The sequence below is a fragment of the Agelaius phoeniceus genome, chromosome 11 (assembly GCF_051311805.1).
Source record: "Agelaius phoeniceus isolate bAgePho1 chromosome 11, bAgePho1.hap1, whole genome shotgun sequence".
NCBI classification, from domain to species: Eukaryota; Metazoa; Chordata; class Aves; order Passeriformes; family Icteridae; genus Agelaius; species Agelaius phoeniceus.
The window spans coordinates 13,944,808-13,959,726 of NC_135275.1; the positions used below are offsets into that span (position 1 = coordinate 13,944,808).

Below are 14,919 nucleotides of genomic sequence, written 5' to 3' on the forward strand. Positions count from 1 at the left end.
GATGCTGGACATGGTAGCACATGCTCTTGGGAAAGCAACCTCTCATCTTGCACTGGAGGTAATGAGAATTTGCCTTTGCAGGGCTTGGGGCTCTTCCCAATAAAACTGCAGTTTGCAGCTCCTTTCTCTGTACTGGGAGAGATGCAGCTGTTGAGCAGGGACTGACTACTGTGCAGCAAAGTTATTCTTTGCAGGAGACAGAAACAAGTGGATGGAGGTATCCATGTGCCATGTGGATCCACATGCCACTGCTCAGTTCATGCTTTGGCTGATGAGAGGGGTTGAGTTTGCATGTGTTTTTCTGAAGAATATCCCCTTTCTCAGAAAGCAAACAGCTGACATCTTGACCTTGCAAAGGCTTGGACATCTTTACCTTTTGAAAGCACTGCTCTCCAAATGTAGGTCTATAGTGTAAGAAATGCATGTGATGACCTTGGTCTTCCTGTGCCTTCTTGGCTACACTTTTTGTCTGGGATGCCAGTGACCCTGAGATCTGGACATTTCCCTCTGCTGTTTTGTGTTAAAAATGAAGAACAAATTGTAATGTGTGGAAGCAGTTTGTGTGATGGAACGCATCAAAATAAACTTGAGGGGATGGTGGTGGTGCTTGAGAGAGCTTGGCTGAAACCTGGTAATTGGGCTGGTGTGAGAAATTGCTCATCTATCACACTGGGGATAGCGGGAAGGAAAAGGGCAGCCAGGAAGGGACTTAATGGAAATCAGTCCCCAAAATAAATATTGCATGAGTGGGGCATAAAGAGTCTCCTTCAAATCAGATTCTGCGTCTGAGCCTTCCTCCAGAATTTCCTGCAATTTAGACAAATGACCAACTTCACATTTTTTTAAGTGGTGTTTGTGCTGAACACTTGCAGCCGTGCGTTCCCATCCAGCTGCTGAGCAGAAATCCTTGTTCTTCAGTCTTGCTGGGAGCTGCTCTGCGCCTTTTTGTGGCAGCAGCTTTTTGCAATAGGAGGCCCCCCCCGGCCCAGGATGGCTTTTTCTGTGAAAGAAGGCAGGGAGGCCAGGCAGACATTATCCCTTGCCGGAAGGAGGGACCCGGGCTCCCTGGGGAGGAGGGACGGGGAGCGAGTGATTCATTGCAGCTGGCTGCAGTTTGGCCTCCCCTCTCTCTTTGCCCTGGGTGCCAGGGAGTGACAGCTTGTGGGCAGCAGGCCAAGCTGTGAAAAGAGGAGTGTGTGAGGCCTTTAGCTTTCTCATGCTTTATCAAGCTGCAAAGAATAGCTCGATATTCAGCCAGCGTTGGTGCAGGTCAGGAGAATGGAAATGCGGACTTAACTCCTGACATGCTGGCTGATGGCTGACCGCAGGCTCCGCGCCCATGAGGGCGGCTTTTTACCGCAGCGTGTGGGGCAGAAGGGAGGAAAAGTGCCTTGGTGACATGGCAAAGATAACTTTTTGTTAAGTGGGCAGCCTCTGGGACCTGCTGGGAGAGTGGAAAGATGAAAAAAGGGCTTTCCTCTTGCGGCTTGCTGGCTGTGTGCTGGTGGAGGATGAAAACACTGGAAAGTAGAGCTGCAGCAATGACGAGCGTCCTGGGAAAGTGAGAGGGACTGTGATGGACGAGTGGCAGGTCTGTCCCTTCCCTGCTGGCACAGCACTGGGGGCTGTGGTATCAGTGCCGAGAGCAGGACGGGGCCATTCCCGGGATGTCCCCGTGTGCCGAGGTCCTGCCAGCCTGTGCGAAGGGCTGCCCGCCGGCGCGCAGAGAGTTAAGCTCCTCATCGCCCGGGGGTGAGCCTACTTCGGGGTGTTGAGCTCCATTCCCACGGCTTTTCCTTTCTGAGGGCTGGGGGAGGGATCGCCTGGAACAAGTAAAATGCCTGGAGGCTGGAAAACAGCACCCCGGCCCCTCTGGCCTTGTGTTGGTCTGGGAGGGATCTGTGCTTCACGGCAGGCTGGGCAGGGGCTGCCAGCCAAGGCCGGGGTCTGTCCCTGCTGGGCAAGAGCCGGGGTTATTTCTCTCCTTTAGGCAAAGAGAGATGGCTTTGCAGGCAGTAGAGTGCCTGCATAGGGACTGAATAACAGAATTCTCAGCTGGAAGGGTGTAAAGTAGAAATGAAGCCCGAGCAGTCCTGTGTGCAGATCACAGTACAGGGTTAACACCCAGGTGTTGTGGCTGAGGGAGAGCAGTTCCCTGCTGCACATGCACGTTTCTCAAAGGCATAAAGGAACGGAGTCCTTTCTTCCCGATGCTGACTCTACCTTCTCCTGCATCACTTTGAGCTGCTGAGTTGAGGTGTTTGAAGTCCTGAGGAGCAGGAAAAGGGCAAGTGAAAGTCTGAGAGGCTGGGTGGGGGAGTTAGTGAATGCTCAGAGCGCGGCTGCGGCTACCTGTGAGCCTAAATCCCACTCTTTCTCCATCAGCAGTGCAGGGGTGTGGGAGAGCAAGAGAGCCTTGCCTCATCCCAGTTTGCTGTGGAGCTGAGTGTATCTGTGTGAGGTACTAAACCCAGCCAGCACCTATCTCCCACCAGAGGGAGAAGGGAGTTTGTGTACCTGTTCAGCCCCTAGAAAGACTCTGAAGTCCCCTCTGAGGTCTAAGGTGTGCAGTCCCTATTCTCAAGAGCTTTTGAATTCAAGGCAAGGTGAACCGATGTGAGCAAATGGGACCCAGTAGCAGCATAAAGGAGAGATGAGCTATGGGCTTAGAGTTTGATTCTGCTGGGCTGTGTTTGTGCTGTCCAGACCAGCTGTGTTTGTGCTTATGCCAAAAGCCCGGCAAAACTGTGGTTAGAGGCTGGATTTTTGCTTGTGCATTGGGTGTCTGGCCTTGCATCTGCCCCAGATCTTCTTTGCAAAGAGTGAAGTACTCTGATCCTCCCACTTGCCATGCTGGCTCCTGTGGCAGGAGGATCTGAAGGGGAGAGGGTTTGGGAAGCAGTATTGCCTGTGTGGGCAGAGGCTTTGGGTAGTTTGGGTTAGCACCCAGATACAGACCTTAGTGGTAAAACAACAGGGTGCAAATATTCTGCAAATACCAGACTCGTGGTGGATCTTGTTGATTGTTAATGCCCAAATCCCAAAACAGGTAGGCTGGAGCCCTTGTTGTCTTTTCTGTGCCCAGGCACCTAATAATGGTTGCTGAGCTCTGCTCTGAGTGTTCTGCAGCTCTTTGCTCTGTCCATTTATTCACCCAGCACTGGGAAATGTGGCTGGAGTGGGAGCTGGGGTCCCAGGTGGATCTGAGCCCTGTGCAAGGCAGACCTGCAGTGGATGCACAAAGAGAAACTCTCACTGGCTGCGAGGTAGCTTGGGACCCAGGTGCAGCCAAGGCACCAGCGAGAGCTGGCTCCCCCGCAGGGACAGGGGGTGTGTTCCCATTGTGCCTGTTCCGGTTTGCTCCTGTCTAGCCTCTTCTCATTATTCTCGCCTTGAGCTGTCTCAGGCCCAAAGGCAAAGTGCTGCAGAAAGCTCTGTGGGCTTTCCCTTGAGAGATGCGGGGTCCTTGGAGAGTGACTGTTCAAGGGAAGCACTGCAGTGGGCTGAATTGAGGCTGTTTCAGGCTGCACAGCTCTGAGCTAATCTCCCAGAGGCAGAGACATTACTCACCAATCAGGAATGTGTCTGTATTTTTCCTAATGAGAACAAAACATTTTATCCCTGTTCATTAGCAGAGAGTTAGCGTGTGCAGTTGCTATGCCAACAGACTCCTCTCCTCTGCAGACACACACTGGGGTGTCCTCCATGCCATGGTTAGAAGGGTGAGCAGGAAGGCTGGTTCTGGCAAGAAAAAGATCCCATTGTTTTCCCAGGGCTGCCTGGACTTTGTGCAGCTGGCCAGACCATGCCTTCTCGGAGGAAGGGAACCACAGCAGGAGTCAAGTGCAACAGATTTAATTTATTGGAAAAATAGTCTTTGCATTTCATGCTCTGTTGTTTTTTCCAGCTTGAGGCACACTCCTCAATAAGAGAAATGAAGGTGTCTCAACGTTCCCAAGAGTCCAGATGGTAAGCAAAATGTGCCGGGAGTCAGCCCTGGGATGCCCATGGACAGCTGCAGCCCGCTGGGCTCCTCCGTGTTCCTGATCATCTCTGTGTGCGTGGCCACTGTCATGCTGGGCAGCCTCTGGATGCTGCTGCGTGACGAACCCACCTGACCAACTGTACCACCTGTGATTAGTTGGACGAGTTCTCCAGGCACGTGGCCTACTGGAAAGAGTGAGTGGCTGTATGTGGGAGTGTTCACTTGTTCCCTTTGCAAAGGGAACATTCTCTTTATGCAGGGAAATCCTGCATAAATCCCGTGAAGGATGAAGGACATCTCTTCAACAGAAGCTCGGTTCTGTAGAGTTCTGCTGTAAGCCCATGTGTTTACTCCAGAGGTTGCCTATTTGCTTGTCATATTTTTTTTCCTTTTTCACCCCAACTTTCTTGAGAGAGTGATTGGGAATTATGGGTTGCAGTGCTACCAAAGTCAGGCTACTGTACACCGTTTGCAAGTCTTCTTGGCACCTCTGGTGCTGCACTTGAAATATAAAAACTAACCTTTAAACTTTGAATTTTCTCTAGAAGTCAGTTAATTTAACCTATAGACAGAAACAAAGCAAAAAAACCAAAACAAAACTGTGAGTTTCTGATGGTGATCTATAAGTAGAAATGGGCCAGTGAGTGTTGCCAAATCTGAAGACAGACTCCTGGAGCAGGAGTGATGTTCATCTCTGTCTGTCAATCACCATGGAGTGTGATGAGCTGCTTTGTGCTGGCTGAGCTTTGTGGTGTTGACAGCTATAGACCCTTGAAGAAATGTCTCCCTGAAACAGAATTCTTTCAGGCTGCTTCCTATTAAACAGGATAGTTACAACTCTGCTGTCAGTTTGCCTGGTGAAGCACTCTGTAGGTGAATACATGCAATTTGAATACGGAAATTTGAATATCAAATGTAGGGTGGTACACCAGAGATCCCAGACTGAATGAGATGCTGAAGATCTGCAAATCTGCATGAACCTCTGTCTGGGAAGTGAAACCCTGGCACCTGGATACTAGGAGCTGATGTAGATGAGTCACTGACTTTTGCACTGGAGAGATGAGTATCATGTTAGAGCACTGGGAGTATGGGAGCCCTTCATCTGAAGGATGTCTGCTTGTTGGATTTGCAGCTCTAACATTGAAGAAATGAAATCAGCAGAAATAAAAACAATGAACAAAATGAGACAGCAACTCCCTGCCCAGACCTCTCTGGGGTGCACCCTGAAAGTTTGGTAGTAGACCTGGATGGAACTCTTAGATAATAAAGAGCAAGTTTTCAGAAAATCTCTTTCAATCCGGGCATCCAAGAATAAATCCTGAATACGTGTAACAAATGTACAAAGATTGGAGAGTCTGGTTGCCTCAGCTTTGCATTGCTCTGGGTGGTTCCAGTAAAACCATTAAATCAAAGCAGTTTGAAATAGGGAATGAGTAAGTACTTGAGATGACTTGAATTCAGTCCAGTCTGTTCTGGATCCATGCTTTCAGGGTACATAAAAAAATACAAGATTGTAAGGAGGCCAGAGGACTGCATGTTGTTGTATTCTTTGAGATACTGAGGTGATTCTGTCCAGATCCTGTTGAAAAAGTGCTCCAGCAGAAGTGCACTAGAGGACATGCTTTTTAGTACCTTGAAGTGTGAAAGATCATGTCTGAACAAACTAACTTCTGAAATGTGAGTTACGGTTATTATCTGCGTCGCGCTCAGCTTCATTCCTGTGCAGCCGGAGTAGCGACTTGGTGTTACCTAGGAGAGTGTTACTTGTTCCCTCCTCCTCCCTCCCCTCCCTTTTAAGCAGTTCAGGGACTGCTTTTCTGCCCTATTTTCTGTGAACCATCAGTTTTTAAGAATAAACACACAACTGCGGTGCTGTGTGCGAGGCAAGAATTCTTCAGGAGAAACATTCACCTTTGCCTCTGAAAACACCTCAGGTGCACATAGAACCTTGGAAGAAGGGTTCTTTGTTTTTATCAGGATGAGTTATGGGCCATTTGGGGGGTGAGGTGTTCCTTCTAACCCTTAGAGTGTGGTTCAAAACCCTAAACTGTGGGATAGGTTTATATTTTCAAGAAGCTGTTAGCACCGAGTATTGTAACTCTAGGTAATGTATTGTTCTGTTGGGTTTTAATGGCCTTCTTTCTCTCTTTTAATTCCAGTTATACTTCCACATATCTGCATTTTTAAAAAACACTTATTTGACTCTTAATAATAAAACTGGCAAAGGAAAGAGTAAAGCCAGGAAAGTTATTTTAGCCTGACAGGAAGGTTTAGGTTTCTTAGTCAGCTAAGCATGTATTATTAACAAACTTCTATATCTCATAAACAATGTGGGAAGCAATTAGTGCATTTGTGAAAGAAATCACTCAGGATTTTTGGGAGTTATGATACAAACAGTCTCCAAACCCAGATATTCTTATATGACTCTGCAGGAGAACAAGATCTGGTAAGAATACTGTTCTGTGTAGCGTCAGGAAATGTATAAACACTGTGCCCATACTTGAGGAAAAACTACTGGATTTAAATGTTCATGAAGAATGCATGACAGAATAAAGCTCTGGCACATGATCTTGTGAGGGATCTACCCTTCATCAGGGCAGGCTGATTCAACCATAAGATAATTTGTATTTTCAAAGAACTAACAGGGAGAGAAAGTTTTTTAAAAATACTCCCTGTTCTGGTGGATGAAGGGTGCAGCTGAATGCTGTGGCTTGAAAGTAAACTTAGTTTTGAACAAACTCAGTTTAAGGAGTTAGGCTGAATATTTTAACAGAGAGCTACCAGATGGGCAATTCACTATAGAAGTGGGGAATCCCTGCTGTATTTGATAACCATCACACTAGTTCCTCCAGCTCTTATGGAAGCTGAGTTTTCTACAGCTTTAGGAAAACCATTGCCATCTTAATAGAGGTATCTTCAGTTTTTAGAAATGGAACAGCAGCAACAGTGAACAGAAGTGAGTGTTACCTTCCATACAAAGCACAACAGAGTAAGTTGGGATTCTTCCACCTGAAAAACAATAAATGACAGTTATCTTCAATTCCTGAGTCAGCTGGAAAGTTTAGAGGGGGAGCAGCCTTTTTTTTTCCTTTTCCATTAGAAGTATGAACAGGTTGCATGAAGTAAGCTTAAAACAAGTAACAACTTAGTTCTTGATGTGTGCAGTTAACCTGGAAGCTTCTTACCACAGGATGTTGTGAATGCCAGATATCTGTGTGTATGTGAGGACATGGGGCAGGTCTGTAGAAGAGGGAGCTATTGAAGGTTACTGAATGCATAGAAACCACCTTTATCCCAGGAGGTCCCTGAGCTGCTCATTGTTGAAGCCTGTGAGAGTATTCAGGGAGGTGAAGTGCTACTATGGTTTTGCTTCAGTCTGATGTTTCAGGCCAGAGCCAGACAAGTGCATCCTGGGGTGGGAGGGGGGATGCTAATAAAACTTGTAAAAAAGGAGAGTGGCAAAGCTTGTGTTCTAGGTTGATTCTGTGCTGCCTGTGATGTACAGCCTCTCACTTGCTGAAGGCACTGCCTTGGGCTGCTGGAGTCTGCAGGCTGTTGACTTGAACTTGAAGAGAGGCAGAGAGTATGTCTAGAAACTACACAGGTAGGAAAAGTGGTGAAAATGAATATTGTAAGCAGAGAAGCTGACTTTCCCCTTTTCTCTGTGGCAAATACTGTTCCTGCTATTATGGGATGGTAGGTTTTATTGACATACAGAGACTGCCTTACTCCTGATAGCCTACATCTTATTTGTGTTAATTTCCCTCCTTTGAAAGGGTGTTTCTTGCTTTGTAATGGACTCTAAGTTAATTTGAACTAAAATGGGTGATAAGTTGATGCATGAACAGTAAAACCTCTGTTCCAAAGCCTTTCCAAACTAAAAATGTCATGGCCTACGTGAGGTTCATACTCTTCAGAAGTACTCAAAACACTGGTCCTATTTTAAGTCCTGTCTAAACATTTAAAAATAACTCAAACAGGGCTCACTTCTAGATGCTTCACCATTGAAAGCCAGCTCTTGCAGTTGGTTTTAGATGCTTACCCAGATGTTCAGAGGGCACAGTACAGAGCAGCCCTGGTTGTTCCTTTGAACTTTTAGTTTCAGAAGGAAGAGAACAACGTCAGGCTATCTGTTATTTTGTCTCTAGAGACATGATCTCTGCTGTTTTGAGTTTTGGGAGTGGGGAGTTTAAAACTTTTTGTTGACTAACTTTGCTGCTGTGATCCCTGAGGAGCAGCTATGCAGAGCTGACCGGTAGCGGAACTACGGTGCTGTGTATTCTTGGAGACAGCTCTTATGACTGAAAACTGAGTTGGTGTGTTTTGGGAAACTACAGCCCCTCTCCAGGGATACAGAAACAGTCTTGTGTGCATATCATGTTCTGTAGTGAACATTACTCCATGGAGTGGCTGAGAAGTTGGGTGCTCAGATTACAGACAGACCTGGGGCTGAGGGAGAATCCAGGTGGAGGGGACTGAAGTTCCTTTCCTGTTGATTGCTCCCCCTTTATCTTGATTTAGTCAACTCTAATGTAGGAAGAAGTTTCTATCCCAAACCCTAAGTCTCATCATTGCAGAGTAGCAATGTGCTCAGTTGTTACCCCTTACACGGAGTATCTTTCCTGGTTTGTTCTCAGTTTCTCAATTATTGTTTTCATCAGTAGCTTGGCTCAAGCAGTGATTCTCTCTCAGCTTGCTCCTGTGTGTGCTGGACCTGTCTGCCATTCTCCAGATAGTCTGTCCAGATTAGTTTTAGTTTGAATCCATCTTTAGCCAGTATGATCTTTTCTATTCCTAGCTGATCCATGATTTTAACAAGTGTATTTCCTACTAAGCCCTGAGAAGATTTAAACTAAAACTTTTTCATGAGGCTAAATTTGTGTCAGCCCCACCATGGACTCCAGGGTTGACATTGGGTGGCTGATTATTCAGTTTGGTCCATGTATAAGTCTGAGCCACACTTTTGTGGGGTTTTGATTAGTTATCTATGTGTGGCAGAGTAAACTGTTTCCTTTCCCAGAGGAAGGCACAGTCCCTGCCATGTGTGTGGAGTACACAGCTTAAAAGGACAGAGGAGGGCTGCCTGGACCTGGGACAGTGTGCAAACAGAACTGTGATGACTACAGGCTATGGTTTATCCTTCTAGCACAGATGTGCATACTTCTCCCTTGTTTCCTTCCTCTCTGTTCTGTCTAGCTGTTCCTTCTAGCAGAGGAGCAGCCACTCAGCTGTAGAACTCGGTGCTGTTCCTAACAAACTACTGTAAATCTGGTTTTCCTGTCTCCTGGGCACTTTTTTGCCCAGGGGTGACCCTGGCAGGCAGCATGGTCTTGAAATGCCAACAGTCAGCCAGTTATACTGGCTGAAGTTCCTGCTCATAGCAGTTTGCATTTCAGATTGGCACTGCAGACCTGTTTAGTGCATCTCTGCAGCCCTAGGGTGAAGGTCTGGGCTTCTCTGAAAGGGGAAAGGATGAGCCAGTCAGTCTTGCTCAGCCAGTGGCTGTCAGACTGAGCAGGTGGGAGGGTAGCAAACCAGATGAAGAACAGTCTCAACCGAAAAGTCTTTAAAATTCATGGCTCTCATGAGCAGGTAGCTGGTTCTGAACCTTTGTGCCTCTAGGACAGCACCAAAGAGGTTTGCTCAGCCCTGAACCAGGAGCTCAAATATTTTGCCAGAAAAAAATAGGATCTCCTTAATCTGAGTGAACAGAAACTCATGTTGGTAAACCCACTTGAAGGTATAAAATTTCTTATTGGGAATTTTTTCTTGTTATACAATCCCTTGTTCTGGATAAGACATGACTAGATGTCTGCATGTTAACAAAATAAGTGGAGAACTCTTGCTCTACATGGTTTATTCCTCCAAGTACCAAATCCTGCAGGGTCCCAGCTTCTGCTTCCTTTGCCACTTAGTTTTCCTGTTGCTTATTTTCACTCCTCCAGGCTGTGGACCCACTGTGGTATGAAGGGAGAGTATTGCCTGATGGCTGTGCCCAGCAATAGTTCTCTCACCCCTCTCTATATGCAGTCTGGTGCTCTGAATTTTATCTTTGAAACAAGAACTTCCAAGCGTGGGCAGTGTGTGGCATGGAGGGCTGTGATTGTACAGAAGAATAAGGCTGCATGGCTGCTGCCAGCCTGTGACTTCTCAACCATGTGCACCTTGAATGCCCTTCATGGATGGTTCCTGGGCCACCATTCCATTTTGGACTCCATTTGAAAGCACTGAATATCCAGCCTGCATGGACAGTCTTTGTTCAGAGTTGTTGAGACTGGGGTGAAGTTGATCCTGGCCCTCAGGTCTGCACTCAACCTGTTCAGGCTTCTGCACTTGTGTGGTGAGAGCTGATGTTCCTTAAATGTGTTATGTAGGTGTGAAGCTTCCCAAGCTTGGGAACGTCCCCAGGCTTTTTGAACAGCATGGTGTGTTGTTATGTGTTACTGGCTTTATGAAAGCCTTGGCATTGGCTTCCTGAGGTGGAAGAAAATGTCTGGTCACCTCAGTTTGGATCATTATCTAACAGACCTGTGTAACCTAATTGCCAGACTATTGAGCCTGGTAGTTCACAGCTGATGACTGAGAACCTTGCAGGCTGAGGCATTAATTCATGGCAGATAATTGATCAAAGCGTCATTTCTGATAATGCTTTAACATAACTTGAGTAATGCAAGGTAGAATATACCTCATCTTGGTTTGAAGGCAAACCACAAGCAGATTGTGGTAGTGATGTGGAGTTCTGTTTATTCTGCTGTCTCTTATGGGTGGGAGGGGATAGGTACTACTCATGTGGCTGCATTGCATTAAATGTATTTGCATGTTACTGCCTGTATTCATGGCTACAGCCAGAACTGCTGACACTCTTGGAGTGAAAGGGGAAGACTGTCAAATTGCTGTCAGAATGTATGGTTGTCCAGAAGGTTAGGGGAGGGCAGAAAAGTGAATTTTATTTGAAATTAAGGAAAACACCAAGAAGAATTCTTCCTGTCCACCCAGGGCACATTAGTTCTTTATTGATCTATTGTGGAACTAAATCTGAGACTTAAAGGTGTCAAGAAAATTTTTTTAACAGAGCACCCTGCTCTGCTCAATGTCTTCTGAGCAAAATGATTTATTCAAGACAGGCTACATACAGTACTTAACATTTCTCATTTGCATCTTGACACCTGGATGGTAGAGCTTGGGATGTGGTCCTTGTGTGTCTGCCTGTGGTCTGTACCACTGCTGGCATGAACTCCTTCTGTGGTCAGCCTCTGTTCTCCCTTCCACTGTGCAAACCTGCAGGGCTGATGCTGGCATGGAAACCATGGGGTTTCCTCTTGGAATGAAAGTGTAGGACTGATGCTTTTTCGCAGGAGTTTCAGAGGATGTTTGAAGTTTCTCTCCTCTCTTGCCGGGTTACTCCAAGGCCAGGTTGGAACCAAAAGAACTTGCCTTGGGGTGTGGCCTTTGCCTCTGTGAGAGCTTGGTTAGGGGTCATGGTCCTGTCCTCTGGGAAGCATGTGCTGGTTGCAGAGATTTTCTCTCTCCCTTCTGCAGGGCATCCTGCCAAGCAAAATAGACTCTAAGGCAGAAGAGATTATGTGGAGATCGTGTGCTGTCCTGGCTGTTTTGGGATGAAGCAGCTGGACATTTCTGCTTTATAGAAATTGGCACAAAACAGCTATGGCAGAGCAGGATTCTGGCTTTTGTAGCTGGTGGAGCCAAAGTTGAGAACAGGAGGATCCTGGCCGAGGCTGGGAGAGGTGCCCCTAATGACAGGGAGGGCAGTGTGGTCGGGAAGGTGTGCCTTGTTTGAGGTGGAGGCCGGTAAAATATGAATCACATCTGTTTGAAGTAGTGATGAAATCCCAGATGAAGGTTTTCTGTAATACCTGGCCAAACAGTCTGGTGTGCTCCAGCTTTCCTTTCTCCCTGCTTAGAACAGATGGTCCTGACCTACTTTTAGCAGTCGTGGTTCTGCCCAAGGCTTGGCTGTTCCGACGGCACACACGGATCTGCTGTGTTCCCTCTGAGTGAGGAGTTTCCATCAAATTCTGGCAGACAAGGAAGAGCTGTTCCTGAAAGAGGGATTGTGGGTGCACTTAACTTGGATCTGCCACTTCTGTGCTTTGTGGCTCTGGCCCTGGGTTTGCTTTCCCATGGTGTGCATTAACTTTTGTGTTGCGCTGTCAGGATTCAGTTAGATGGTATCTGAATGTTAACATGAGAGGTACTGCCTTCAGAAACAGCCAGGGGGGTTAGGCTTTCAGCCTTCTAAATATGTGATTAGGCAGGGCTGGAGTACATTCTTAATATTTAAAAATAAATAAAGTCTATAAATGTACCATAAAATAGAAGTTTAAATAGAATATCATCGTGGGGCAAATTGCAAAGCTCTGTGTAGCTCAGTGTCCTGCCTTTGACAAGATCCAGAGGCAGATGCTTAATGAGGATTGTAAGAAACAGGGCATGTATAATGTGGTGGGTTTGTTTTAGGGTTTGTTTTTTTTCAATTTTTCCTCACCCCGATTTGCCTCCCAGCTTTTGACCATCATCAGTTTAGGGCCCTGCTTGGCATGAGGAGTTGTATCTCATCATCTGATCTTGACTATATCTATTCTCCATTAATTTGAATAATCTCTCTTCTCACTTGTTTATGTTTCTGGTCTCCATGACATCCTACAGCAGTGAGCTCTACAGCTTAATTATGCATTTTAAATGTTATTTGAAATATTCTACATCCAGTGACGATGTCCCTGAGCTGACTTAGGAAAGTTGTCTGTGACTTTTGGTGAGTGCTCTCTTATTTCTGCATTGTAAAATATGGCAGTATAACCATGTAACTCCATCCATAACTCCATGTTTTTCATCTTGACACTGTCATGTTTCAGACCTCTTGACTTTTCCTTATCTTCTCCCTGGTTGTTTCTTTGTCTGTCCAAAGTCCTGCTCTGCTCAGTCACTCCTTATATGGAAGCTGCTCCATGCTTTTGGTCATCTTTGTTGTCCCTTTTGTTATTGTCTCCTTTTTCAGATGTGGGAATCAGAACTGCCTTCAGCATTTGACAGCATAATGGGGATACGTGTTTTCTTTCCTAATTACCCCACCCTAATTGCCCTAATTACCTGTATTTGCCTTTTTGCTTAAATACTCAATACTGAACTTTTTTTAATAATAAAATTTGCCACTTCTAGACATATTTGTCTTCTCAGATCTTATGTGAATGTACTGAACAGTGCAGATTGCAGAATAAGTTTTTGGCAGATCTCACTGATAACCCACATCTGACAAGGAAACACCTGTCCTTTAACTACTTATTAAATCATGATAGGGACTGTGACTTTATTTCCACAATAGGTTAATTTTTTTTTTCAAGAGTTTTAGCTGACAGTTCTTTTAAAATCAGTTTAGTTAATATTAACCAGATTAAAAATTGTCTCTTGGATCTCAGTTAAACAAATGGGAAATCTGCACTTAGAATTTCCTGGATGCTGAAGAGGTTTCTCTGTGCTCCCCATATTCATCTATATTTTGGGCAATAATTGACTTCCTGAAGTCATGGAAGCAAATTTGTTTTTATGTGGAGTGATGGGCTTAGATTTATGTAGATTATCATAGAAACAAAGAATTTGCTCAGCAGAGCCAATTGGATGGCTAACTTCAGTGTGCCCTGCTTTCCTTACAGGGTTTTATTATAGCTGTAAACCTGTCTAGGCTCTTTGGATATACTCTAAGAGAATGGAATATTTTTTTCCTAACTAGGTTTTTTTTTCCCTAATTGAAAGTTAAGTCACTGATGCAAATGTAACATGTGATGTGGCAGCTAGAAGATCAAGGAGTTCTTGCATGAGTAAATGGAGAACTGGTGGGTTCAAACTGGGTAAAATAACATTTGAGTGCAGTGTCAGCCAAAGGAGTGGCCTGTCCAGGTCAGGTCCTGTCAAAAGGGAATGCTTATCCAGGTCAGGTGGCTAAAAAAGTAGGGTGTTGACAAATTGGGATGAGACCAGAGAGCTACTAGGAAAATTAAGTCTTTCTGACTGAAGAAGCTCAGACCACTTAATGTATCCATCCAAAGGATTACACGTGGCTGCAATCTGTGATTTGGGAAAGCTCAAAGCTGGCAGGATGTCTAAGGGAAGGATTGCATTATGCTTGTCTGCCCTTCGTCTACTTCTTAGGCATCTATTATTGTCTGCTACTGCAGCTAGGGTTTCTGTGTAGGTGGACCTCTGTCAGACTTAGAATAGCTGTCTTTATCTTCTTGCCCAAGGAGGATTAAAAAGGAGGATTAGGTTTCAAACTGTTCATGCAAAAAGTGACTAGAAGCTTCTTTGAGTTTAAAGATTTTGTGACAAGTTAGACAATATGAGAAGGCATTTTACTTGGGGTAGAGAACCCTCAGGCATCAGCTTGCTGGGTTAAGGTGGTAGTTTCTGTAACTTAGGAGCCCTAAGAAAAAATCCTGATACCATGAGGAGACTTTAGTCAGGAGCACATGGGCTAGAAGGGATGTTCAGTGGTTTTCTTTTGATTACACAGAAAGTTGGAGCAGATCCTAAAGGACTTTAATCTTCAAATGTGTAACACCAGCAGAACGTTATCTTTTGGTTGTGTTAAGATGCTGTGAAACTACCAGCTGGCTTGATTTTCCCTTTTAAAAATGCACATGCAACATGGTCTTGAGTTCACATTGAGTTAGTGTTTGAGAGGATGGTGAAGTGGAAAAGTCAATCCTTGGTTTGCAATGATAGTGTATACATGAAGAAAGCTTCTTCAACAGTAAGCATCTTGTGGTTACTTTATATTCCTTGTAAATGTTTATGTAGTTGGTCTTGGTTTGTAAAAATTTCACTATTTAACATTGTATTAATCATTAACACTTCATGAGCTAGTTGTACTGGAAGCTTAGTGTTTATAACACATTTTCATCAGTGAAAGGATGAAGTTT

The 14,919-nt window shown here is 45.3% G+C and overlaps 1 protein-coding gene across 5 annotated transcripts in view; it reads left to right on the plus strand.

Moving 5' to 3' along the window:
* The window catches only part of PLXNB1 (plexin B1), a 77,338-nt gene that overhangs the window by 17,756 nt on the left and 44,663 nt on the right, over nucleotides 1–14,919 (plus strand). The window contains exon 2 of one of the 5 annotated variants that reach the window (XM_054639971.2): nucleotides 3,908–4,179. The exons of 1 other annotated variant lie outside the window; for it this stretch is intronic. Coding sequence is in view for 1 of the 4 variants with exons in the window: in XM_077184272.1 (XP_077040387.1) it covers nucleotides 5,321–5,418 (98 nt within the window). In the remaining 3 variants the exon portion in view is untranslated. Of the gene's footprint in view, nucleotides 1–3,907; nucleotides 4,180–5,291; nucleotides 5,419–14,919 lie in introns of those variants that run through there. 3 more of the 5 variants (XM_077184273.1, XM_077184274.1, XM_077184272.1) reach the window with 3 other exon arrangements.